This window comes from Eschrichtius robustus, chromosome 21 (assembly GCF_028021215.1).
Source record: "Eschrichtius robustus isolate mEscRob2 chromosome 21, mEscRob2.pri, whole genome shotgun sequence".
Classification (NCBI taxonomy): Eukaryota; Metazoa; Chordata; class Mammalia; order Artiodactyla; family Eschrichtiidae; genus Eschrichtius; species Eschrichtius robustus.
Genome location: NC_090844.1, coordinates 35,969,024 through 35,994,324, shown reverse-complemented (window position 1 = coordinate 35,994,324; position 25,301 = coordinate 35,969,024). Strand labels below are relative to the sequence as shown.

Sequence of the window (25,301 nt, the reverse complement as noted above, 5' to 3'; positions counted from 1 at the left end):
AGCAAAAGCTCAACGATTGTCTTTATCTCTGTGACAGGATCGCCTCCTGTCGGCAGCCCTTAAAGCCTACTAACCTGGTCTTGGGAGACTCTAAGTCTTAGAGCCTTAAAACCTTGAGTGCCCTTTCCTATCCCTCAGACTCAGAAAAGAACATTTCAGTTATCAACTATACAGTTTCAGTAAAATACACACTCAAAAGAAATAGGGGTGGGGAATCAGGGTGCAAGGGTACTGATTCCAATCTCACCCTTATTGTCCAGAATTAATATAGATTTCCCAGATTAAATAATTTTTCTCAAAAACATTTCTACGTTTTAAATTTTAAAATTAATTAGAAACGTGATGAGGTGAAAAAGAAAGCCATTGCAACCATTATATTGAATGCTATTTCAGGAGTTCCGAATTTTAAAGCAGACAGTGTCAAAGAAACCAGACAATAACAGCTACTTTTTAATTTTAGATATGTTGCTTTTATTCAAAAGAGTCACTGCTTGACAAACTCTGAAATCACAAGGTTTGAACCAAACTGTCCATCCTCTGAAACAACTCTGTGAGGTAGGTATCCGCACAGCCACAGGGACCAGCACGGTCCTTTCTTCCCGTGCTGCTTTCAGTGCTGAGAACTGTAGTAGCTGGAACCACTGTTCTAGTGGGCAGTTAGAACAACTGTTTCCTCCGTCTCCCTCCCCACAGAGCTGCCCAAGTTATCATCTTCTCCTGGGGCTGGACCATCTGTTTTTTGAAAGTTACAATATTGTTGTTTACGAAAATCCGAACTGTTGCTTTGATTTATATGCTCTAACTCTGAATCACGGAAGTATTACTATGATGTTTAAAAATTTAAAACACTGATTGACTCTACTTGCTTTAAATACTCTTGGATCCCTCCTACATTTATTATCACTGATCAATAAAGATGACATAATAAACAGGTCTAAAATTCTGAGCAGCCAGCATATTCCCTTTTCAACTTAGTAAGACTTCATACAGTGTTTTTGTATGTTACAAAAGTTGGTACAATACGCCTCTACCAGGAAAGTCTTAGAAGGAATTCCAAATATTACAATAAAAGTATTGTAACTGTAAGTGTGACACTTGAAGCAGAACACATGCACAGAAAATTAAATCCTTTCAAAAATGGCATTGCTATAGCCCCACACCAAATCTGTAATTGGTAGGCAATGCGTTTCGAGACTGGTAAATGGTGGTGTAACGAACTCCTACTCATTAGCTTCTCAAGTTAGTAACTGCAGCTGAAACGTTTTCCTATGAAGTGTGCCACCCTATGAGAAGTTTGATTTGGACATGGTGAATCAGGATTCGTGGAGTCTTGATATGTAATCTTTCTAGACCTTTGCTCTTAGGAGAACCCAAGCTGTCCTAATCCAGTATGCTCCAAAAGTCTTCCAAAGGATCCCAGTTTCTCCCCATGTAGGAGTCCTAGGAGTCTAATACCAGTTCGGTCACTTATCTGTGCATGGCTTCAGTCAAAAAAAAATACCTTTCATCTACGTCAGGGATTTCATCTATGAAAAGGAAGGTAATGCCCTGCCTCCTTCACCTAACTCTCTTGAGGATTAAATGAAAAGTATGCCAGAAATTGCTTTAATTACAATGTGCTATACTTAAGGATTTTGTTTTTCTCTGTGACAAGCAGCAGCTTTGTCTTAGGCCCAAATTACGAGACACTACTGATGTATCATTCAGCATCTCATCAGTTGATGGCCTCTGATTCACCTGGAAGACTGCGACAGTGAGGCTCGCTGACACATGAGTGGACAGGATGACTAGCGGTGGCTGCCAGGCGCAGAGCTGACACTGCCTGAGCCCTGGGGATCAGTGACTGCCCTGCTGTCCAGGTCACTCACGGGCAGTGCCAGCTGAGGGAGTTAAGATTTCGTAATACTTGCGGTTTTGATTCTTCTCAAACAGAAAACTGCGTAAGAGAGCGTTAAGTCCTTATGCTGTAGTCATCCAAAAACCAAGATAACGTGCCTGCTGAATCATCTCATTCTGCATAAGGCCTGATGAATCTGGGCTATATTCTGTCATCTAGGGACAGTATTACAAAAGTGTTCTGACAAGAGAAAACTAACCAAATCTGTACATTCTGTCGCTATAGCTCACCAGTAATTTCTCTTGTCAAATTTAAATAGTGTTCCTAGTACCCTCCTCAGTTCTTTGATGCTCACAGCTACGGAGAACCACCTTCCTCAGGAATGCACCAAACTGCTGTGTGTCTGCAGTATCACCCAGGTTCCTGAAACAAAAATTCCCTTTACAAGTAACTTTTATATACTGTTCCTATAAAAGGACCAAACTCTTACTGAAATGCCATAACTGAGAATATCAAGCGTGCTGACTGGAGTCCAATGTCTCACAACTTGTTAATTCTCCTATCACTTAAAGGAAGTGTTCTGTAAACCAGAATATGAAATCAAATTAACAAAGTTCAAGTTTCTTCTTTCCCCTTCAGCTGGTAGCAAAGAATTATATCAGAATGGAAAAGCAGAACTGCTCCAAATGCACAAAACCTAAATGCTCAAAGAAACACTGACTTTTCCCCAATATTGTACAATATTTTATTGTAACCAAAATACTTAGGTGAGTCTCACAGCAGTATATTATCATGTAGGTACTCACCGAGAAGGATGAATTGGATAAACTGTACATTTGACAATACCTTACTATACATCCAGTTAACCTGAATAGTTTGGTGGGGGAGAAAATATAGAAGGATCCCATTTTATATAATTCCATATTTTTTCCACAACTTTATAGACAACACAGAATGAAGATACAGTTGTTAATCATTATAATTCTAACCGTACTATTGGAACCTGGCAACACGTAAAAATTCCAGTCATATATTGCTAGGCATTTGCCAAATGACAATCAAATGTTTGTCATACAGTGGTTTTAAACTTGTAAGATAATATTCAAATGCTTTAAACTGCCATGGTCCTTTTGTTTGATTTTACACATTGGCTCAAATATTTTAGTGCACTCATTTTCTCATCTGTTGAGTCTCTGTGTTACTACTTCTCGGTACATAATAGAGATGTAGATGAGCAACAAAAAGACGACAAAGAAATCATCGAGAAAGCCTAGAATTCCAAACAGGGCTTCAGGCACAAAATCTAGAGGCGATATAAGATAGAAAAAAGCCCCCATTAAACAAAGTATTATCCTGATACGGAACATCCAGAAAAGGCCTCCGACTGAAAACACCTCCCTGAATGCATGCCTCAGTAAAGTGGGTAGGTCCATAATTCTTTCCATAATCTGGTAGGGGAAGAACAAACACTGTGATTTGGTATCTAGTGTGTTAGACTTAAAAATAATACAATTTTCTTACAACGTGCAGACAAACTCAGCATGAATGAAGGAGTTTCACGTATTCACTGAAACCATATTTTCTGGTTACACATTTTATTTAAAAATAGTTCTTTGATTACTAGGTTCTTATAAAATAGGTCTTATTGCAGATAATTGAAAAGTAAAATATCAACAAATTTGAAACATAGGATATAGTAATACAAAACTCAAGTTATTTCTAATTTGTAAATTTAGTAAAATAAACCAACAAAGAACCCAGTGTACAGAACTAGGCTGAGGCTTGAGCTCAAGTCTCAGCTTTAAAGTTGGACAGACCACTTACTAGCCAAGTGACCTTGGGGAAAGTTGTTTAACCTACTAGAGATAAGTCAACAACTAATTGAGTATGTGCCACAAGGACTATTAAGAACTAGAAGAGATATTGTTATAAAAGACCTTGATAAATTGCCAGACAATATATAAGTATATACGGACACATCAACTTTGATGGCTTTGACCATCTAAGAATAGCAATGAAACTGATTTCCTTCTTAGGATGTTTATTCTGCTTAGCTTGAGTTTAAGTGAATTATTAATTGCCACAAAGATTTTTGGAATGCCGGGCCCTACCCTTTCTGGAAATGATTATGGTTTCTGAATATATACAGACTAATAATTAGATTATATTTACTTTGTAAATATACTAAAACCCACTGAATTGTATACTTTACAGGGTAAATTGTATACAGGGGTACTATATGGCGTGTAAATTACATCTAAATAAAGTTGTTTTTTAAAAAAAAGACAGTACCAGTATCTATTTGTATGACCTTGAGCAAGTCAGGTTTATTCTCTGACTGGAAACTTCTCGCTTCCTCTGCATAGCTCTTAGCTGACTGCATGACCATGAGGCCGCGTGTAGTAATGAGGCACCATAACGACTCCTCAACCTAACTTCTTTGACGTCTTACTTCTCAGGGGTTGGGAGATGCAAGAGAAACTGGCCAGAGGAAGTAAATCACTTCCTGTGGTCATTCCAGTGCCCACAATTCAGCTGTTTTTAACAATCTGTATAAATACCACAAATCCAATGCTAAGTATGTATTTTGTCCAACAAATGCCGAATAAGTTGAGAGGGAGATGGAGACAAAAATGGGAAGAACTGAGCAAGCGATGAGAAAACGGTTTTAAAAACCCCACCAGACAAAGAAAATCTTGTAACTCCTTTTGGAAAACTGATCACAAAAGAACAAAAATGGTCTTTTTAGAATCACTCCTCATGCTGATTTTCTGTTCTCTGTGGAAGAAACTAATACTTAAAGCAAAACAGCTATACAGCTTTCACAAGGTCTAAGGTAAATTACTTAAAATATTCTAATGATCAGCCAGTATGTCTTTTGAATACTGTTCTGTCCTTTATCAGGGCTATTTTGTTCAGTTCTCATATGGTGTTGTTTACACAAAATCTGTAGTGATTAGACAAGAAATATGGAATGGGTTATTAAGAAATGTTTGTGTACTAATCACAATCTGACTCTAACTCTGGGGTAGAATATCAAAGAGCTAAATGTATTATATTGTAATTTCATCACATACCAAGCTTTCTTATTCATTAAGTATATATCTGACGCACACAAAATAACTGAGCAATGGTATGCTTCACACCTTAAAATACGAATGAAAATCTTAAAATGATTTTTTTAAGTTCAGTGGTAGTTCTTGAATTTGAAACACTGATTTTCAAAGAATCGTCCTAAGATGCCCCTGGAGGATACGTAAGAAAACTGCCGGATCAGAAACAGCAGAAGAGGCTCCCAAAGAACCATGGAGGGCAACAGGGACCAGGTCAAGCTTTTCTTGTCACTAAAAGATTTGCCTATCACCATCCACAGCAAGTGAAACTGTATGCCTTTAAATGTACCTGACATCCCAGAATGAGGAACAGAATGTACGAGGGAGCCCAAGTCTATGCAGTTGTGTAATACAGAAGCATTTTAACAGCTTATATTCTTGGCTGGGAGTAGTAGTATCATTTCTATCTTAAGGATAACCATAAATTCTACAAACATTAAGGCCTACTGTATTCCAGACACTGAGGCCACAGTAGTGACTAAATATACACGGTCCTCACCCTCGTGAAGCTTTCCTTCTCCTGAGGGAACGGTAATGAACAAGGTCGGAGGGCAATGACAGAGACTGCCCTGGTTGATCGGGGACAGCCTCTCCGAGGAAGACATACTAGGGCCGACCTGAAGGATGAGGAAGTCAGCCAGGAGGCGAGCAGCGGGACAAGCATTCCGAGCAGAGGAAATGGCACGAGTGAGGCACGAAGGTGGGAAGGCCTGGAGCGTGTTCTGAGAGCCGCATCCCGAGGGAGGGGAGGGGGGACCAGGCCATGCAGGGCCTTGAAAGCCACAGCCAGGAGTTGGGACATTATTCCAGAAATTCAGAAGTTTCAAAACACAAGAGCATCGTGGTCTTACTTATGTTTTCAAAATATTACTCGGGCTGCTGTGCAGAGGAAAAGGTCCAAGTGAAGAGGCCACTGCAGTTGTCCTAAGCAAGAGATGGTGGTGGCCTGGCCTAGTCTGATGGCTACAAACACAGGACTTGTTATGAGGCAGAAATGACAGCATCCCCAGAAAGAGACAGAAAAGACACGTTAGGACTTCTTTACAGATCAGAGAAGGGGAATGAGGGAGAAGAGGACATCAGCACTGAGTTGAGTAAGGCTGAGGTAAGGAGGGATCGGGTCAGTGTTGTGCATGTTACATCTCCTGTCTGAGACGCCAGGAACGTGCCAGTGGGATGTATGCTGAGCAAGTGGACGTCAGAGCCTAGAGCGTGGAGCAGAGTCTGGGCTTCCAGTACGAATTTGTACTGAGTGTGTTCTGGGTTTTCAAGTACATATTTAGTCATACACTACTAGAATTCTTTGTTAAATTTTGAGAAATTTTGAGAAAACTGGGATGAGTCAGTAAAGTGTGGGTTTTTAATCTATCAAATGCCTTTTTGGGGAGGAGGGGCAACTGTAGAATTAATGTGCTCTTTAAAAATAGAATGCTTTTGAATACCTGACATACCAAACCCCCAATACTTAGGGTTACTTAAGGGAACAAATTCAAATGGGGCCAGGGTAAAATAGAGTAAAACACAATTGTAAAACTCCCTCCAGAAGTTCTCAGTTGTAAGTTTCCCGTAAGACAAACCCTATTTTAGAATCACGTAGGAGTCAATAATTTTACCTTTCCCTCCAATTTTTTTCTATTGCTTTTTTTTGCTGGTATCACTTTCATAAAGAGTTTTATAATGCCATTTTTTAAAAGATAGAAAACTGTAGTCCTTGGGAAAGCTGTAACTCAGTGAATGACAGCAACAATGAAAAGTAAAGACTTAACGTAACACATACAGATTTTTCACAGAGACTATTTGTTGGTAAATCTCACTTTACAAAAGAGAAGTATCATCACACTCTAACTTTGCACCCGCTACAACATTACTTACAGATCTGGGCTGCCCTGAGAATCTCCGGTTATAATCATTAATATCTTGATGCAATGATACAGCATCCTGAGACTGGTCATTTTCACCAAATACTGTTAGCAGTAAAGTTACCTGTAGATTTACAGAAAAAAGCATTGTTACACCTTTCTGCAGCATTAATTTTTTTTCATTTTGTGTTATTATTCAATAGAATGAGAAAAGCTTCTGAATTTAGATTTCGCTCATTTCTTTTAACAAAGGCAACACAGGGGAGGAAAGTAAGCTATTATTTCCTTACAATAAAATCCATTCAAAATGTTATTTGAACTCCTGTAAAATAAAATGGGCACTGGTTTAAGTACTTTTCAATCCACACCAGGGATCAAGTTAGTAGTCCTCTGTTTGGGCTAACAGACATTTGAGGATATAAGAATGATGAGAAAATATTCAGGAGCAAAGTGACATATCACTTTGAGAGAGGAAAATTAGGGCTTTCTTTTTTGATTAAAATCACGATTCCTTATCCTCTTTGGTATCTGAATTATCTTTGAATGCTACCAGCATCACACAGAGATGAAGTTATTGCAGGAACCAGCTCTCAAGCACCCATCTCTACTACAATCAAAAAGGTAATTCTTGATCCTGTTATATGACATAATACATTTAACCCTGATTCCTCCATGGTAGAGGTAAGGAGGATACACAAATGTTCCTGGACTATACTCGGGTAATCTGAAGATGACAGTACCTCGAAAAACAAGTATATTTTAAAATATAACACCCCCTATAGAAATGGCCACCGTACAAAGAGAGAAATATGGGAAGGAGCCGTGATAGATTTGGGTTTAAATCATCTCGCTGTTGCTTTGACCCTCAGCTCAGCTGTAAAACCAGGACCCCACTGCTCAGGTGCTTCCCAAACAGCCAAACACAAGAGTGCCTAAGAGCAGCAGGTGGTAGGAACAGCAGGTACAGCCATCTCTTCACAAATTTGTTAATAAAGATGAATTCTTTCACTAAATATTAACTGACCACCTACATGGGCCAGGCACTGCGCTAAGTGCTAGACGTACAAAAAAAGGACAACGTGGCCTTGCGCCTTGGTGATCACAATCCCCAGGATAGAAGGGGAGGGAGACGTGTTCAACAGCCCGTCATAAGGCACTGGGGTAGGCGTTATAATGATGCTGGAGAGGAAGGACTTCCTCTGTCTGGGGTGTCCAGAAAACTTGACACTTGCATTCGCCCTAGGGACGCGGTAGGACCGCTGGCATGTCAGTGTGCGCGCCCAGGGGAGACGTGGTGACCATGTTCCAGCCACAGACAGCAGCCTGCACACTGTTCCCAGTGAAGCAGGTGGTGGGGCAGGTAGATGAACTGCAGTGGGAACGCACTGCAGTTAGGGAACCCACAAGTTTATCTCCACCTTTCTCACCTCTAGCCAATTTATGTGTGGTCCAAAGGATACCACCTGCAAATGCGCATATGCCCTATGAAAAGACACAGGTAGTGCCAGAAAGAGGGGCAGGTGGTGGAACTAATTCTTTAGGGCAAGACCTTCGGCCTGGTCTCCGTGTTGCTGGCAGAGAGCTAAAGATGAGAGGTGGCACTGGCAAATAAGCTTCAGGGCCAACTGCCTTGTGTCACACATCAAATCAGCCGGAGAGGTGGAACAAAAAAATGATCTTCCTCCTAACCATGTGGTAAAAAGTGTGAAATAGGCAGAATCTGGGGATGTATCGATAGAAGCAAGAAGGAAAGAAGAGAAAGCCTCGAACCTTCCTCTCTCCAACCAAAAAAGGCAGCAATGGGGGAAGTGGATAAGCCAGAACAATGGATGAAAGGTACACACACGTGTGTGCATTTCTGTGTATGTGTATATGTATTTAACAGTGCACACTATATGGTTTTATTTATATACAGTCCCCAAATTAGGCAAAACTGAACAGTAATCTTAGAGGAGCATGCTAAGGTAATAAAACTGTAAAGAAAATCAAGGAAATGCTTATCATAACAGTCAAATAGTAGCTACCTCTAGGAGAGGAAGGAGGGGGGGAGGTTTGGAAGGGGTCCTCAGGAGGCTTCTGGGGCTGTGGCCAGTTTCTGTTTCTTCATCTGAGTGGCGGCTACTCAGGTGTTGCTTTGTGACAAGTCAGCGAGCTGTACCTCTTTATTTTGTGTGCTTTTCTGTACGTCTGTTATATTTTACAAAGAATTTTTGAACAACTGTTGTGCCTTCTCTAATCTTATTTTACTTGGTGGTCCCTGTGGGTTTATGCCTTTCCTGTTTTGGTGGGGCTGCCAGAGGGAGCAAAAGTAAATGTGTGCACTCAATTTGGCATCCTGACTGGAAGACTTCCCAAGGAAAGGTGGTCTGTGAACCTGATCATGAGTCATTATCAGACAGGCATATATTTTAAATGAAAAGAATAATATAAATATAAAGGAAATTCTGAAAAGTGATAGAACGTCCCATTTGGCTATATTTATTAACTTAAAAACTACAAATATCAGTTTCTCAGATTTTTCAAACGAAACAAAATTTTGTTTCTCCAGTTTGTCGAAGAAATTGAGCCGTTTGGTAGCGTACTATAACACTTCAGTCTCCAACACGCATGCGTAAAACCTCACCGCGTCCCTCGGAGGCAGCATCTGTACTGATGTAACAGGCTAATCTGCTCTGGGTGATGCGACGTGGCCACGGCTCCACAAGAGACATTTTTCAAAGGCATTGTTCGTCATTTAAAGCTGTCTGGACCCTCACCACAGATGGGCAGGTTAAAAAGAAAGTACAACTGAAAAACTATTTTTTTCAAAAGAAGTCTATGCAGGGCATATTTGCTTAAGCCTGATTGCCAGTTCAGTTGTTCCCTTGCTGGTGTTACAACAAAGACTTATTAGGATTTGGGGGAGGGTTCATGTACCAGCTGTTTTTCACTATGACTGAAGGGATATCAAAGGGAATTCCCTTTTTTTTGAGGTGTCTTAAAGACATTAAAAAAAATAATGGAGAAACATCAGAGAAGCTTTGGATAAATGAAGTTCTGCTAAAAACATAAAAATAATTCAGGAGTTAGATACAGAAACTATAAAAATTTACAAACTGAGCTAGTATAAATGATGTTTTCTGGGCACAAACATTACCGTTTGTCTACAGATTGGACAACTGATTGCCCCAAGCCATGACCCGTATCGCCAGTATGCCACAATGCAGGTACCTAATGGGAAGAAAACATTAATATTGATGTTTTTAAGTCCATATATCCTGGGAAAGTTTCATATATTTGAAATATTTTAACAGCATCACCTATTTAAAAATGTTTTTTACTTTATCCAACCAACTCTTAAGGCAAATTCAAATCTAATAACAATTCCCAGCCACTGAAAAATATTTTAATTTAAACTACCAGTTAAGATACAAGCATTTTTACAATCAAAAGCAAGCATGCATTAACTGCTTCAATACTATGAGGCTTAATAGAAAATACTGCATTTCCTATGTGAATAAATAACAGTAATTGAACATTACTGTACATATGACAACCAATAAATCACACTATAAATATATATGTTACAGAAACACAACTTCCATTTTTTTAAAAGTTTAGAAAACCAAGTCACTTAAGTGTCAATAATAATAATTAGGTAGTATGTGCAAAGGAGCCAAAGGATACAAAGATTTCACGTTTCCTGCCCTAACAAAGTTCATAATCCAGTTAAGTAACTGAATCAACTTTTGTACTGGATGGATTTGATTTTTCTTCTTGAAGGCGTTGATGAGCAGTGAAACAGGTAAACACGGCCTAGAGAGAGGATTTACAGACCTTAAAAAGTGGTGGTAGGTGCACCAAGTGTATAGGCACTAAAGTTCAGACCAGTAACAAATGAAGAGGGAGTATTTTTAAATACTGGCTGATGTTTAAGGAGCCAATTCACTTTCTTCTCTGCAGGCCCCCATTTCTCGGATCATCCAGGTTCCACTGTGAATCTGAACTAACTGCTTCCTGGCTCCTTCAATCAAATTGAGGAGACCAAGGTAACATACTTAAATGACTCAGAAGGTAGTTACATCTTGAAGTGTGTAATATTAAATTTCAGTACAAAAGGTGTACAGCATTTGAACCCAACTTTGTAGGGGTGGTAAGATTCGATAGGCAGAAGACAGGAGGGAGGACACTCTGGGTTTTGCAATGGCAGGAACAAATCCCAGAGGCAGAAATAATGGTACACGAGGACACTGGTGAGCAGGCCACTGGCTGAAGCCAAGGCTGCCCGACCTGACCGTTAGTGACTGTGGGGAAAAACTGGTTCGATGATTTAAGACAAGTTTAAAAAGCTAAACCATCTGTATCTGATATCTTTTCCTGCTCTCAGGGTGCTGTGTTAATTAGATAATATTTACTAAATACTTTGAGCAGTCTAATTTCATACAGAAACCATATGAAAGCAAAACCGATCATAAATATGTTAGTATTATTACCATCTGTAATGATGCCTTAGATTTACCTACTACCTTTTCACCCAAAAGTCCAATGTGTTTTGATATATGTTAATTTATTTAATTCCATAACTCTTTTCCACAGATTGGAGTATAGGTGTCCTTCGTTTGCAATATTATGTAGCGGCCACTTGCCTGCACTGGAAAACTATGGTCCAGCAAATCAAACACTTCAGTTCATACACATCTGCTGTGATGTGCTTGATGCTTTCCTTTAACTAGGATGGCGGGAGAGATGACTCAATGACTTGAATCCGGGGCACAATCTCTCTAGATCTGTCTATTTGTAAAATGAGAATAAGACCTCATAAGGCTGCCGGGGAATTAAATAAAATAATGTGGGTTACAAATGCAAGTTAGGTGAAGTCTGTTGCTGCTGTTATTCTTGACTTGCTGTAAAGGAATAGAACTGTAGTTCCACACAGGGAGCTAAGCTGAAATGCTCTTCATATACATGGTATCAGTATCCTTGAACTACTGTTCAAAGAAACACATTTCTATTTATTGAGAAGCTGAGTAACTTTTTTTTTTTTTTTTTTAACCTTCGAAGCTACAGACAGTAAATAAAAGTGTCCCAACGAGAAGAGCAGGGTATCGGAAGGAATCTACCCTATTACCCCAGGCCCAGAGGTAAAACCAAGAGCACGGTACAGCCATCTCTCAACTGACCGGGTTATCCACGGAGTGCATCACCGAAGCCCGGGCTGTTGGCAAATAGACTTCGCCCAGCCTGCCAGACCTCACGGATTCCCAGCCCCTGCCTGGGGTGCTGTGCTGGGGGACGGCCGAGGCACAGCCAGACCCGGAGAGAGTCCGCAATCGATAAGGAACGTCAGCCAGGGGTTTGAGGGGGAGCATCTGCTTTCTCTGATGGCCATTTAATCCCCTACCCCAACACCTGATCTTTCGTTACTTGGCTGCTCACTAGCACTTCCAACAGATAATTAAGGATAGACACTGAAATAGTGTTTTGTAATTTGTTAGTGACTTAGACAAAAACCTGAGGGAAGAGGTTGAAATTAATGGATGAGGCAATGATGGGATTGGTCAGTACTGACTAAATGGGCACAAGGTATGGAAAACCCTGCATCGCGTGGAATGGATTCCAGATACTTTATTTCACCCCCAGCAGCATGAACAGTAACACTGTATACCTCGGAATTCTGACTCTTAGACAAAAGATACAAAGGGGAGAAAGCAAAGTACAAATCACTGTACGCTGCATGTTAAATCAGTACAGTTTGGGAGCAATTAGCACCCTATCTTGCATACAGCTGTTCCAACGGAAAGAAATACTACCAATAAAAAATAGGTCTAATGATGAGATAAATCTTAAGGAGAGAGTAGTTGTATAAACCACCGATCACATAGTATTGGGTTGGCCAAAAAGTTTGTTTGGGTTTTTGGTAACATCGTACGGGAAAACCCAAACGAACTTTTTGGCCAACCCAACAGAACTGCGCACAGGCTGTGAAGTCAGGCCTGGGTTTAAAACCTAGCTCTGTCCGTCTGCACCTGGCCTGCCCTTTGTAGAATTTCTTAGCATTGCTGAGCCTCGGGGTCCCTCAAATGTGAGCTGGGATGAGATGGAGTATGTTGGGTCCAGCACACAGCAGGCCCATAATAACCGACTCCTGCCAATCTCACGTGACCACAGCCAGCAATGGCTATGCGGTATGTCCCATCACTCTCTGTGACTCTTCCTGGAAGGTCAGGAGACGCCCAGGGGTGGACAGCACCCCTTCCTGACACTAAGTTAGTGCGACATCAACGTCCCTTCTCGTCCCTCTACGTGTTCTACGGTTCCCAAGCCTCTGGAAGTCCTGGAGGAAGAGAGGTAAGAACTTCTGCACCGACTCAGAGTTAAAAGAAAGGTGGCAGAGCAAAGGAAGGTCTTGCGCAAGGTCCTTGGGAGAAGAACCTTCCTGCCTTAGGAAGGAGGAGTAATAGATGAAACCACCAAAAAGCGATGAAAATGAGGAATTCAGTGACCCCCTCATGGTACAGATATCCTTGACTCACTATTCAAAGAAACACATTTCTGTTTATTGGGGGGTTGAATAGTCTTTTTAATCTTTGAACCTACGGACACTAAATAAAAGTGGCTGACAACAAGAGCAGGATCTCAGAAGCAATCTGCCCCACTCACAAAATACAAAACGTGACAGAGAGAAAATCAGGAATCCAGCTCGTGCACACACACGGGTCTTGGTCTAAATAGTCACTTTTACCAAGAACAGCATTGTTTGCTTACCACAAAAGAGATGTCCACAGTTTGTTTCAACAGGGAGGGAAGCTTGATGTAAACAGATCGGACAGTACATGTCAGTGTAGAACTGCTGTCGGGCAGCAGCAGGTGCATCCTGGTGAGAAAACACGTGCGTATTGAGACACGACACACACAGGCTTTTCAAAATTCATCTTCATGCTAAAGTATACTTAACAATACAGTCAGGACTGTGTAATCCTCAAATTTTAGATGTGCACTAGTTAAGGTCTTACAAGTTTGATAAACTTATGAGGCTCCGGCGTTGTTCTGCCTAAACTGCATGGTCTCTACCTTCCTTCCTGAACACAGTCTAAAGATAAAGATAAAAAGCCGATTAACTCAGGAGTTACTCTATTAGAAAGAGTAAGTTATTCCGGGTAACACAGGCTGAGCTAATGCATTCATTAGCTGAACAACAAGAAATGTCAAACTACTCCCCAGGTGTTAGCTTTCTTCTATTTTTAACATCTGTTTCATTCATACATTCCTGATAGTCGTTACATGTTTGAAGATTAAATGAGATAGTTGTATATGAAATCACTTTGTAAATTATAAAACACCAGGCCAGCATGAATTATTGATGACAAGAGCCCCGGAACAGAGTACCACTAATATGCTTAAACTATTTTTGCATCAGTGAATTTAAGTTCTATGAAGCAAGAATTCTTGTCTGTTTAGTTCACAAATGAATTCTCAATGCCCAGAACAATGTCTGGCATATGGTAGATGTTCAATAAATATTTGGTGAATGGATAAATCATAAAAACCCTCTTTGGAATTAATATTTGACTGGTGGGTAGACAGTCAATTTTTAATTTTTTTTTTGATATTAGGTATCTCAGCATGAAGGTATACAATATCCTACTTAATCCAGCTTTCATAAAATATATTACATTTCTGGTTCTTAGGGAATCCATATGGTTAAAAGCAAAGAAGAGGCAGAGGAGAAAAGTTTTCTTCTCTGCCCAACTAGTTTTAACAACTTTGATCACTGAAGAAAAAGAAAAGGAAAAAAAGCCATCCCTTATAGTCATTTCTTTGACGGTCTTAGGGGAATATATTTTAGTTATTTTTTTTTTTATTTATTTTATTTATTTATTGTTGGCTGCATTGGGTCTTCGTTGCTGTGTGTGGGCTTTCTCCAGTTGCGGCGAGCAGGGGCTACTCTTCGTTGCGGTGCGTGGGCTTATCATTGCGGTGGCTTCTCTTGTTGCGGAGCACGGGCTCTAGGCGCACGGGCTTCAGTAGTTGTGGCACACGGGCTTAGTTGCTCCGCGGCATGTGGGACCCTCCTGGACCGGGGCTCAAACCCATGTCCCCTGCATTGGCAGGCGGATTCCTAACCACTGCGCCACCAGGGAAGCCCGGGAATATATTTTAGAAAGAGTAGTTTTTCCACTACATTTCATTAAAGCCAATTAGACAGTAATTATTTCCTCACAAGTAAATAATAGGAAAACTGTTGTCTTTTAAAGCAAGTTAAAACTAAATTCATGAAAACATCTTAATTAGATTAAGACTAGTGATTTGCTTAATCTGAAAACGTACAATCAATAGAATAATAAAAGGTAACTCCAAGCAGGAAAGAAGCACATGCTTCCAGAAAGGAATTTATTGATGTATCATCACAATTTCTTATGCAAGGGGAGTGATAACATCTACTCCTCATACAAATGCACAGATTTATGTCACAACAGTACCTGTTCTGTTTGAAGTTGTTCCCGAAGCACCCGTACTAGCTCTTGGTTTTCTGGGTGAATGTTTTGATGTGCATTTCTGCTGAATAAAATATAATACGGTTTTAATAAAAAATATTGTTAGATGAATCCATTTTCCTTATGGGTCTAATTTTTGACCTAGACTACTGGCAACATAAGAAATGTAAATGATGGCCTACAACTGTACTCCAACTGTAGGACTGAACATTCCAGGCTATTCTGAGATCACTGATTATCGGCTCATTTCAGGTTTAACTGGCAAATGATGAAATCCAGAGGCCTAGTACCTTGGGGACTGAATGTAATTTCAGACTTACATATAATATAACACGTTTATTTCTTTTGTAAGATTTCTTGTATTATTATGTATTTGAACACTTTTCCATATCTAATTAGGTCTTTCTCCCAACTTTTCACCTATGAGGGGAGAGGGACAGAGAAAAACAAAACCTAAAATGTATAATGTAGAAAAGTCCAAACCTATGATACCACTAATATCTTAACATTAACAATTAAAATGAAGAATCAAAGGCAGGAAGTTAGAGGTCCATATAAAAGGATAGGATGAGTGAAGTGAGGACTGAAAACCAGAAGCAGTGGTTAGGTTGGTAGGGTCAGGGGTGAAGATTTACATCTGAATCAGTTTAGTTTCATTTGGCTATAGAAGTTTTTTCTAAACCTAAATCTCTTTAACAGCAATATTTTAAGTCTACTCAGTGTCGGTGTTAATCTATAGAAGAGCCTTTATTCTCTAGCTGAACCGATATAGCACAGCAATAAGAATTCTAAATCAATATTCTAATGGGATAAGGAAAATTAAAGAAATCCATCCCAGGGTTATTTAATTTTTAGTAAAAAATTTAAACTTTAGAAAAGAAAGCTGAAAAAATAAAACCATTAGTTTGGAGATGACACAAAAACAATTTAAAGTCAAATATCTAATCAGAAGCTCAACATAAATGTAATGAAACTACTTGAATTCTGTTTAAACACCTTAAATTTTGGTGGATTATTTATTTTAAAATGTTACGTTCTTATGATTGAATAAATGAATCAGTGAAAGAAAGCTACTCTATGGGAAAAACAATCTATCAAGGAACAGCCCAGGAACCAGCCCATTTACACACCAGCAAACACCCAGCTAACTGGAAATTCTCAGCTCTTTGACAATGAAAAACCATTCCCTTTTCATTGGAAAAAAACAGTCATGGTTTTCAGACGATCGATGTAAACCATGTGACTGAAAGGTCTTTCTTTTGGTCTCTTTCCATAAAAGAGAAGATATAAAATTCTTAATCTGATAGTAGAATATTAGAAAAGTCAAAATATAGCCAAAGAACAAGAACAAACAGCCCAAGATGCTAAACATGGCCTGTAGCTCAGGTAGCTAATTGTGACTGGCAACTTTGAGTACAGAACCAAAAATCTAGAAATCTAATCAAGATAGATTGAAAGCTAGATTAGAAGATCAGGAACATACTGTTATAGAGAAAAACCTCATGGCCTCAAATGGCATCACTTGTGCTAAAGCCTATGACACCAAACCTAGACTTCACACCTGGCCCAACTGCAGCTCCCACTTTCCCCAGTAACGGGATCTGAATTGGTCAATCTGGGGTTTCCTGGTCAGTACCAAGGAGGTAGTCTGCATGATAAGACCCCTGCCATTTCCTTCCCCCAGAAGAAGAAGTCTTGGCCTGAAATAATCCTAACTTTTCTTTTGCTAATAACTTCCTTGCCCCACCCTCCTTCTGCCTATAAAAACCTTCCATTTCATACAACTCCCGCAAGTATCTCTCTACTTGCTGGATGGGATGCTGCCTGATTCATGAATAGCTTAGTAAAGCCAATTAGATCTTCAGATTTACTTGGTTTACTTTTTGTTCTTTAACAATATGATCACCTTAGCTATGAGAAAATGATGGTATTTGACACTAAGCAGGTCTAAAGTGAGATGCCAAGGAAAACAGTGGCTCTGCTATGAAACAGAAGTACATGTGTTGTTAGTGTATTTATCAACGATTTATGGTCCTTCTAAGTTCTCTGAAAAGAGAAACCAAAACTGTCAAACCAGTTGAGTTATATGTAGCCCTGGAAAAGAGCCAGGAACCTCTGATATGAGGAAAGCAATGATACCCAAAGCGTGGGTCAAGAAAGGAAGTCTGAATCAAAGTTTACAAATATGCAAGCATGTGGTTCATAGGTTAACCTGCCTACCAGACCCTTTTGACTGGCTTCTGGTATGTCAACACATGGCAGCTATTATTAATGGCTTAAGAAGGAAGACCAAATCGAAAAGATTTAAAAAGAAATTAATTATAACTACAAAACATTGCTGAAAGATATTAAAGAAGACACAAATAAATGGAAAGACATCCCATGTTGATAGATTGGAAGACAACATTGTTAAGATGTCAATACTATCCAAAGTGATCTATCCTCAGATTCAGTGCAAACCCTATCAAAATCCCAACAGCATTCTTTGCAGAAATAGAAAAACCCATCCTAAAATGTATATGGTATCTCAAGGGACTCCAAATAGCCCAAATAATCTTGAAAGAGAAGAACAAAGTTGTAAGACACTTCCTGATTTCAAAACTTGCCACAAAGCTATAGTAAAAACAATGTGGTACTGGTAATAAGGACAAACGTATAAACCAATGGAATAGACCACAGAGACCAGAAATAAACTTTCACATATATGGTTAATTGGTTTTTGACAAGGATGCCAAGACCCTTCCGTGGAGTAAGGACAGTCTTTTCAACAAATGGTGTGGGAAAAACTGGATATCCCTATGCAAATATAATGAAGTTGGACCCTTACCTCATACCTTATACAAAAATTAAAATGGATCGAAGGCCTAAACTTAAGAGCTACAACTATAAAAATCTTAGAAAAAAACATAGGGGGAAATCTCTGTGACCTTGGATTTGGCAATGATTTCTTAACCATGACACAAAAACACAGGCAACAAATGAAAAAATGGATAAATTGGACTTCATCAAAATTAAAAAATTCTGTGCATCAAAGGACACTATCAAGAGTATAAAAAGACAACCAACAGAATGAAATATTTATAAATCATATATTTGATAGGTGATTAAGACAGAATATAGAAATAACTCATAACTCAAACACAAAAAAGCAAACAACCTAATTCGAATATGCACTGAGGACTTGAATAGACATTTCTCTAAAGAAGTCATACAGATGGCCAATAAGCACATGAAATGATGTTCAACATCATTAGTCATCAGTGAAATGCAAATCAAAACCACAGTGAGATACCCCTTCACACCCACTAGGATGACTATCAAAAAAACACAAAGTAGCAACTGTTGGCCAGGATGTAGAGAAATTAGAACCATTGTGCATTGCTGGTGGGAATGTAAAATGGGGCAGCTGCTGTGAAAAACAGACTGAAGGTTCCTCAAAAAGTTACACACAGAACTACCACATGATCATGCAATTCCAGTTGAAAGCAAGGACTCAAACAGATTCTTGTACCCCAACGTTCACAGAGCACCATTCAAAACAGCCAAAAGGTGGGAACAACCTAAATATCCATCAACAGATGAATAAACAAAATGTGGTATATACATGCAATGGAATATTATTCAGCCATAAAAAGGAATGAAATTCTGGTAGATGATACAGCATGGATGAACCTTGCATGCATTACGCTAAATGAAATAAGTCAGACACAAATGGACAAACACTAATTCCACCTTATGAGGTATCTAGAATAGCCTAATTTCTCGAGGCAGAAGGTGGCATAAAGGTTACCAGGAGCAGGGGGAGGAGAAATAGGGAGTTATTATTTAACTGGTAGAGTTTCTGTTTCGGATGATGAGAAAGTTCTGGAAATAAACAGTGGTGATGGTTACACAACATTGTGAATGTACTTAATGCCAATGAATTGTACACATAAAGTGATAACTTTTATGTTATGGATATGTTACCACAATACAAACAAAGGATGAATTATAATGACTACAAACATCAAAGAAGTTACAGAAAAGAGACAAAAGCTTCCTTTGTTTGAATCTTCTAGTATGCATGTTACCCCTCCCCTAACTCATTAATTGAATACTTCAGCTAAAGTAGCAGGATGAGAACTGCCAATTGAATTTGAATCTGAACAGCTGGACAGCAACTTAAACTGACCTCCCACCCAATCATACGACAGATTCAAGACAACATCCACGTAATGGGGAGCACCTTATATTATTTGAAAAGTTATATCTTAGGTTAAGCCAAAATCTCATCATTTATCTCCACCTATTGGCCCTGTATGAGATAATAGAAAATATATATTCATATATATTGGTCTCTGACCCCGGCTCCTGGCACAGAGCTCCAGAAACACTTGCAAATTCCTAAGTGATAAGAGCACTAGGAGTACCTTTTATTCTAATATTTGGTCTTTGACCTGGCCCCTCACACAGGGTTCCTGCAGCCCTTGTAAATTCCTGGGTGACAGGAGTGTCTTTTGCTCTAATGAGGCGACGCTGGGTGGGCTCCTGGATGAGGGCTGCTCACTGGAGGGACAAAGTCCTGATTAGAAGCTTGGAACGTTCAGCATCCTCCACCCCTGCCCCCATTCTCCAGAGAGAGGAGGGGCCAGAAACAGAGTTAACAAGTGATCACGCCTACGTGAGGGAGCCTCCACGAGATCCCAGTAGTGCGGTCCCGACAGCTTCAGGTGGGTGAACACGTCCACACCAGGAAGGTGACGCACCCCAACTCCACAGGGACAGAGGCTCCTGCGCTCAGGACCCCCCGGACCTCACCCTATGCATCTCTTCATCTGGCTGTGCATCTGTATCCTTTATCACACCCTTTAATAAACTGGTAAACCTAACTGCTTCCCTGAGTTCTGTGACCTGCTCTAGCAAATTAATCAAACCTGAGGAGGAGGTCACGAGAACCTCCGATTTGTTGTGGATAACCTGGGGACAGAAATCATACAGAAGCTGGGGGTGACTTGGGGACCTACTACTTGCCGTTGGCATATGAAGTGTGGTGGGGAGCAGGCTTGTGGGACCGAGCCCTTAAGCTGTGGAGCTGACACCATCCCCAGGCAGACAGTATCGGAATTGAGTTAAATTGTGGGACACCAAGCTGGTGTCATGGAGAATTGCCTGGAGGGGAAAAGCCCACACACACTTGGTGACCAGAAGTGAAGAGTTCTGTGTAAATATAAAGGAGACACAGGAGAGAAATGGTAGGGAAGAACTGGGTCCTTCACTACATAAGAAGGAAAAATCTGTAGGTTTTTTCCTTTACACCCTAGTTCTCTCCATGAAGCTACACAGAATTAACCTAATTCTTCTTCAACAAAACAAGCTCTCATCGTATTTAAAGCTTTTGCATCCTACAGTCTTTTCCCCTAAGCTAGATATCCCCAGTTCTTTCAGGCATTTTTTATATGATTTGTTTCTATGGCTTTACCCATTTTGATAACCTCCCCTGAATGTTTTCCAATTTAAAATTCTTGACCCAAACTGAATATAATCTATATGTGACCTTTGTCTGATTATTCTGATTAATACACCGTAATGCTGTTAAGTTTTTGGCATCTACAACATACAATTCCCTTATTAATAGAAACTTTTATTTTGGGCTTCACATCACTACAGTCTGTGAGGAAAAATATTTTATTTACAAGTAATAATTATCCATAGTAGAGAAATTAGAAAAACAAATAAAGGAAAAGAAAAATATTTTTAAATAAAATTAATTTTATAAAAATACTTTTTTTAAACAAAATGGGCTACTTGACCTATGGTTTTGTCATGTGCCTTTCACTTAATTCTCACTCAACAATTTATCATGGATACTTTCAAATGACAATAAATTCATATCTGCATCCCATTCTCAATAGGTAAAGAGCAGATTTATTTTTTGGTATTTGCCTAGTCATGACCCATTTTTAAAACAGCTTTATTGAGGTGTAATTAATCACCACCGTCAATTTTAGAACATTTTCGTCACCTCAAAAAGAACCCTGTACCCTTTAGTTATTGCCCCCATACCCCCAACTCCAACTCCAGTCCTACACAACCACTAATCTACTTTCTATCTCTATGGATTTTCCGACTGTGGACATAAGAGCAGACTCAAATATATGGCCTTTTGTGTCTGGCTTATTTCACTTAGCACAATGTTTTCAAGTTTCCTCCACAAGGTAGCACGTGTGCATCAGTATATCATTCCTTTTTAAAGCTGAATAATATTCCATTGCATGGATATACCACCTTTTGTTTACCCATTCATCTATTGATGGATCCATTCATCTGTTTCCACCTTTTGGCTATTATGAATAATCCTGCTGTAAACATTCCTGTACAAGTTCTTATGTGGAGATATGCTTTCATTTCTCATGGGTATATATACTTAGGAATAAAATTGCTAGGATATATGGTAACACTATGTTTACTCATTTGAGGAACCGATAGTTTTCCAAAGTGGCTGCACCATTTTAACTCCCCTATCAGTAGTGTATGAGGGTTCCAATTTCTCCATATCCTCAACAATTGTTATTATTTGACTTTTTGGACCTAGCCATCCCAGTGGGTATGAAGCTGTATCTCACTGTGGTTTTGATTTGCATTTCCCTGAATGACTAAGAATGTCAGGCGTCTATTCACATACTTACGGGCCATTTGTATATCTCTGGAGGAATGTCTATTCTGGTCCTGTGCCCATTTATTAATTGGGTTACTCATCTTTTTATTACTGAGTTTTGAGTTCTCTACATATTCAGATATAAGGGCCTGATCAGATATATGACTTGAAATGTTTTCTCCCATTCAGTGAAATGACTGTTCACTGTCTTGATGAAGTTCTTTGAAGCAAAAAAAGTTGTTACTTTTGATGAATTCCAATTTATCTATTCTTTCTTTTGTTGATCATGCTTTTGGCATCATATCTAAGAATCTTCATGATTTACTCCTATGTTTTCTTATAAGAGTTTTATAATTTTGCTCTTACATTTAAATCTTTGATCCATTTTGAGTTAATTTTTGCATATGATGTGGTATGGGTCCAACTTTATTCTTTTGCATGTGGCTATCCAGTTGTCCCAACATCACTTGTTGAAATCTTTCCCCACTGTAAGGTCTTGGCACCATTGTCAAAAACCAGCTGACCATAGATGTATGGGATGACCCTTTTTTTTTTTTTTTTTTGATTGTCCCACAACTTTTATTTATTTATTTATTTATTGGGATGACCCATTTTTAAATCTTGATTCTGTGGTACCAGCACATTAGCTATCCATCCCAACTGACAATTTAATAAACATGCTTCTTTTGTCTTCTTCATCCCAGTTGCTAACAGAAATGAGAAGAACAGGCTCAGAAGCAGAGCCCTGCAACAATTCAGTGTCCTTCTTTTTTGGCTTACACTAAAACATTAGTCAGCACTCCTGGGAATGATCTGTCAACCAGTTATAAACTCACTTAAACCTGCTATCATCTGCTCATCATTTCCCCACTATGTCCACAAGGGCATCACCAGGTACCGTGTAAAATACTCTACTGAAATCAAGATAATGTCACCCTAATAAGAAACTAACCATGCAAAGGTAAAAGAGAATGCTCATATTCTATTTAATAATCCTTTCTATAATTTTTATAAGAAACTAATAGATCTGTAGTTTTTGGAATTACTGTAATCTCTTTTCTACTTTATACTTTTTTCATTTCTGTTTTCAACGATATATACAAAATTTTATTTATCTCCATGTGTTAATACTTAAATTTCTAGTTTATTACCCTGTCTGTTTATTGGTACATAGACATCTAAGACCTTTAAATAGTATTCCTGATACTATAACAGTAATTTTTTAAAAATATTTTAACTCATTTAATCCTCTCAACAACGCTATGTTCTAAGTGTTTCACATTTATTAATTCACTTAATCCTATATAACAGCAATTTTAATTCTAATCTTAATCCCTCCATACTGTCCAAGATTTTTTTGTCCCAGTTTTTTTCACTTAAACACCGAAAATATATTTGCACCTCTTATATCACCTACAAGTTGATGAATTCAATAATGAAAATTACATTTTAAAACTGTGATACTCCAACAGAAAATATTAACATTTTATTCAAAATATGGATGATAAATCTAAATTTTTTTCTGACTAGACAGTTGATGACGAGAAAAATACACAGTAGCATTTAGAGCCTAGTGGAAAATAAAATACCTTAGTAAATATATACAATCACTGAACTCTATTACTTGCTTTTTTTTTTTTTTTTTGGTTAGTTTCTGCTTTATAACAAAGTGAATCAGCTTTATTATTTGCTTTTAATATTAAGTATTAAACATTACTAGAAGCAGTCAGAAAGTCAGTGGCCCTTGGAAATACGTATTATTTAAATTCTTTTGTCCTTTAGTCTCACCTGAAAAGTGCATACACCAGGGTAGCAATCAAAGCGAAACTGACCACAACTGCCACAAGTACTTGGTCACTTACTCCTTCTATGACTGAATCATCATCCAGTTTCAAACTGTGAACTTCACCTTGATATTTGGCCATTCCAGGTCTAAAAGAAAAAGAGATAAGATGAAAATTATAAACGACACAGTGAAAATGAAATATATTAATAAAAATGATATAAATGTAGCTGACTTCTGATATATGTACTTTTTTGTAGCACCCACTTGAGGTAGGTTGCATTAAGTACATCTCCAGTGGGGAATGCCCCATTAATGAGTTCTTTAAAATCATTAAAGAAAAAAAGACATTTCTCATGCCCAATTGCTCTTTTCTTATTCCTGAATACCAAATAAATTCTCCACATAGATCACATCCCTCTTCTCCCTCATGGCACTGAATGTGCGTCATGGAATGTACCATGTACGGATACGGAAGGAAATATATTGTCTTCTTCTGTAAATATTCCTGTATTACCTGGCACAGTGCCCTGTACACAGAAGGACCTAATAAATATATGTTTAAATAGGAGTGACTTACTTTACTTATGGTGTTAGTAATTTGAAAAGTAATAGACATGGAGGCTATAGAACATTTATAGCTATACTGAGACTACTTGAATTAATGAAAATTCTGTTGCTTGGAAAACGATTAGCCTCACTTGGGACTAAGCTCAGCTTATGGTTCAGAATTCTGGGAACTGCCTGGAATATGGAATCACTCTGAGGCTGCATTTCCTTATGAAGAGAAAAGGGAGGATATGAAACTGTCCCTCCCATACACTAAACTAGAGGAAAACGGTTAATACCCAATTTCTATAGGTATGAGGGGAGATGGCCCAACCACATCAGAGTCCAAATATCACAGGTTATTCCTACTTTTTTCAGATGGCAAACACTAAAGTTACTTAAAATCTTACAAGACACCTAAAGGGAAATAAAGGCAATAAAATTCAATTAAATATACATGACTAATCATAATTAACCTGTATTTATGTAATGTCCTGCACCGAAAACAGTTTTATTCAATATCATCATTAATCAGGTGAGTTTCTGTTAAAAGGAAACTTTGAGTGTGAAAGTCTAACACCTTTGAAAAGAACCTGAACTGGCTGCTAGTAAGAAAATTACCTCTCATGGAAGGAACTTAAGCAAACAAACAGATCAAAGGTGGCTTTCATCAGCTTTACACATGGTAATGGCCTGATGTATCAGGAACTTTCTAATGACAGGTTTCAAGTATCCTTCGTGAAAGCACACACCAGGAACTCAGAGGAGCTCTAACCTCAGTATTTTATTCAAAAGAAGAGTCAAATGAACTGCCAAATGAAACTGAAGAAAAAAGCCTCAAGTAATCTTGGGGTGGGCCATGTAGTCAATCTAGATTTTTATGTTGTCAGGTTTCCTCTTTTTAAATTGAAGATGCGGTGGCTGTCAGAAGTCGTGTCAGTGAGAACCACTTGCATCTGCTCAGAGATAAGCAAAATGTTACCCCGTGTGGAGAGTCCCAGCCTCCAATTACTGAATCAAGTTGGGAGGATTTTCTCCTATGCTGTACATTT

General features: G+C 38.8%; 1 protein-coding gene across 3 annotated transcripts in view; it reads right to left on the bottom strand.

Annotated features, from left to right (window-relative positions):
* Window positions 1–447: 447 nt before the first annotated feature.
* RNF170 (ring finger protein 170) overlaps window positions 448–25,301 on the bottom strand; it is a 29,742-nt gene continuing 4,888 nt past the window's right edge. For 2 of the 3 annotated variants that reach the window (XM_068531961.1, XM_068531960.1), the window contains 6 exons: window positions 23,706–23,849; window positions 15,269–15,347; window positions 13,554–13,662; window positions 9,946–10,019; window positions 6,823–6,933; window positions 448–3,285 (listed from right to left, as the gene is read on the bottom strand). In XM_068531961.1, coding sequence (XP_068388062.1) covers window positions 3,016–3,285; window positions 6,823–6,933; window positions 9,946–10,019; window positions 13,554–13,662; window positions 15,269–15,347; window positions 23,706–23,842 — 780 coding nt within the window. In that variant the 5' untranslated portion in view covers window positions 23,843–23,849 and the 3' untranslated portion in view covers window positions 448–3,015. The remainder of the gene's footprint in view (window positions 3,286–6,822; window positions 6,934–9,945; window positions 10,020–13,553; window positions 13,663–15,268; window positions 15,348–23,705; window positions 23,850–25,301) is intronic. The other variant, XM_068531962.1, reaches the window with a different exon arrangement.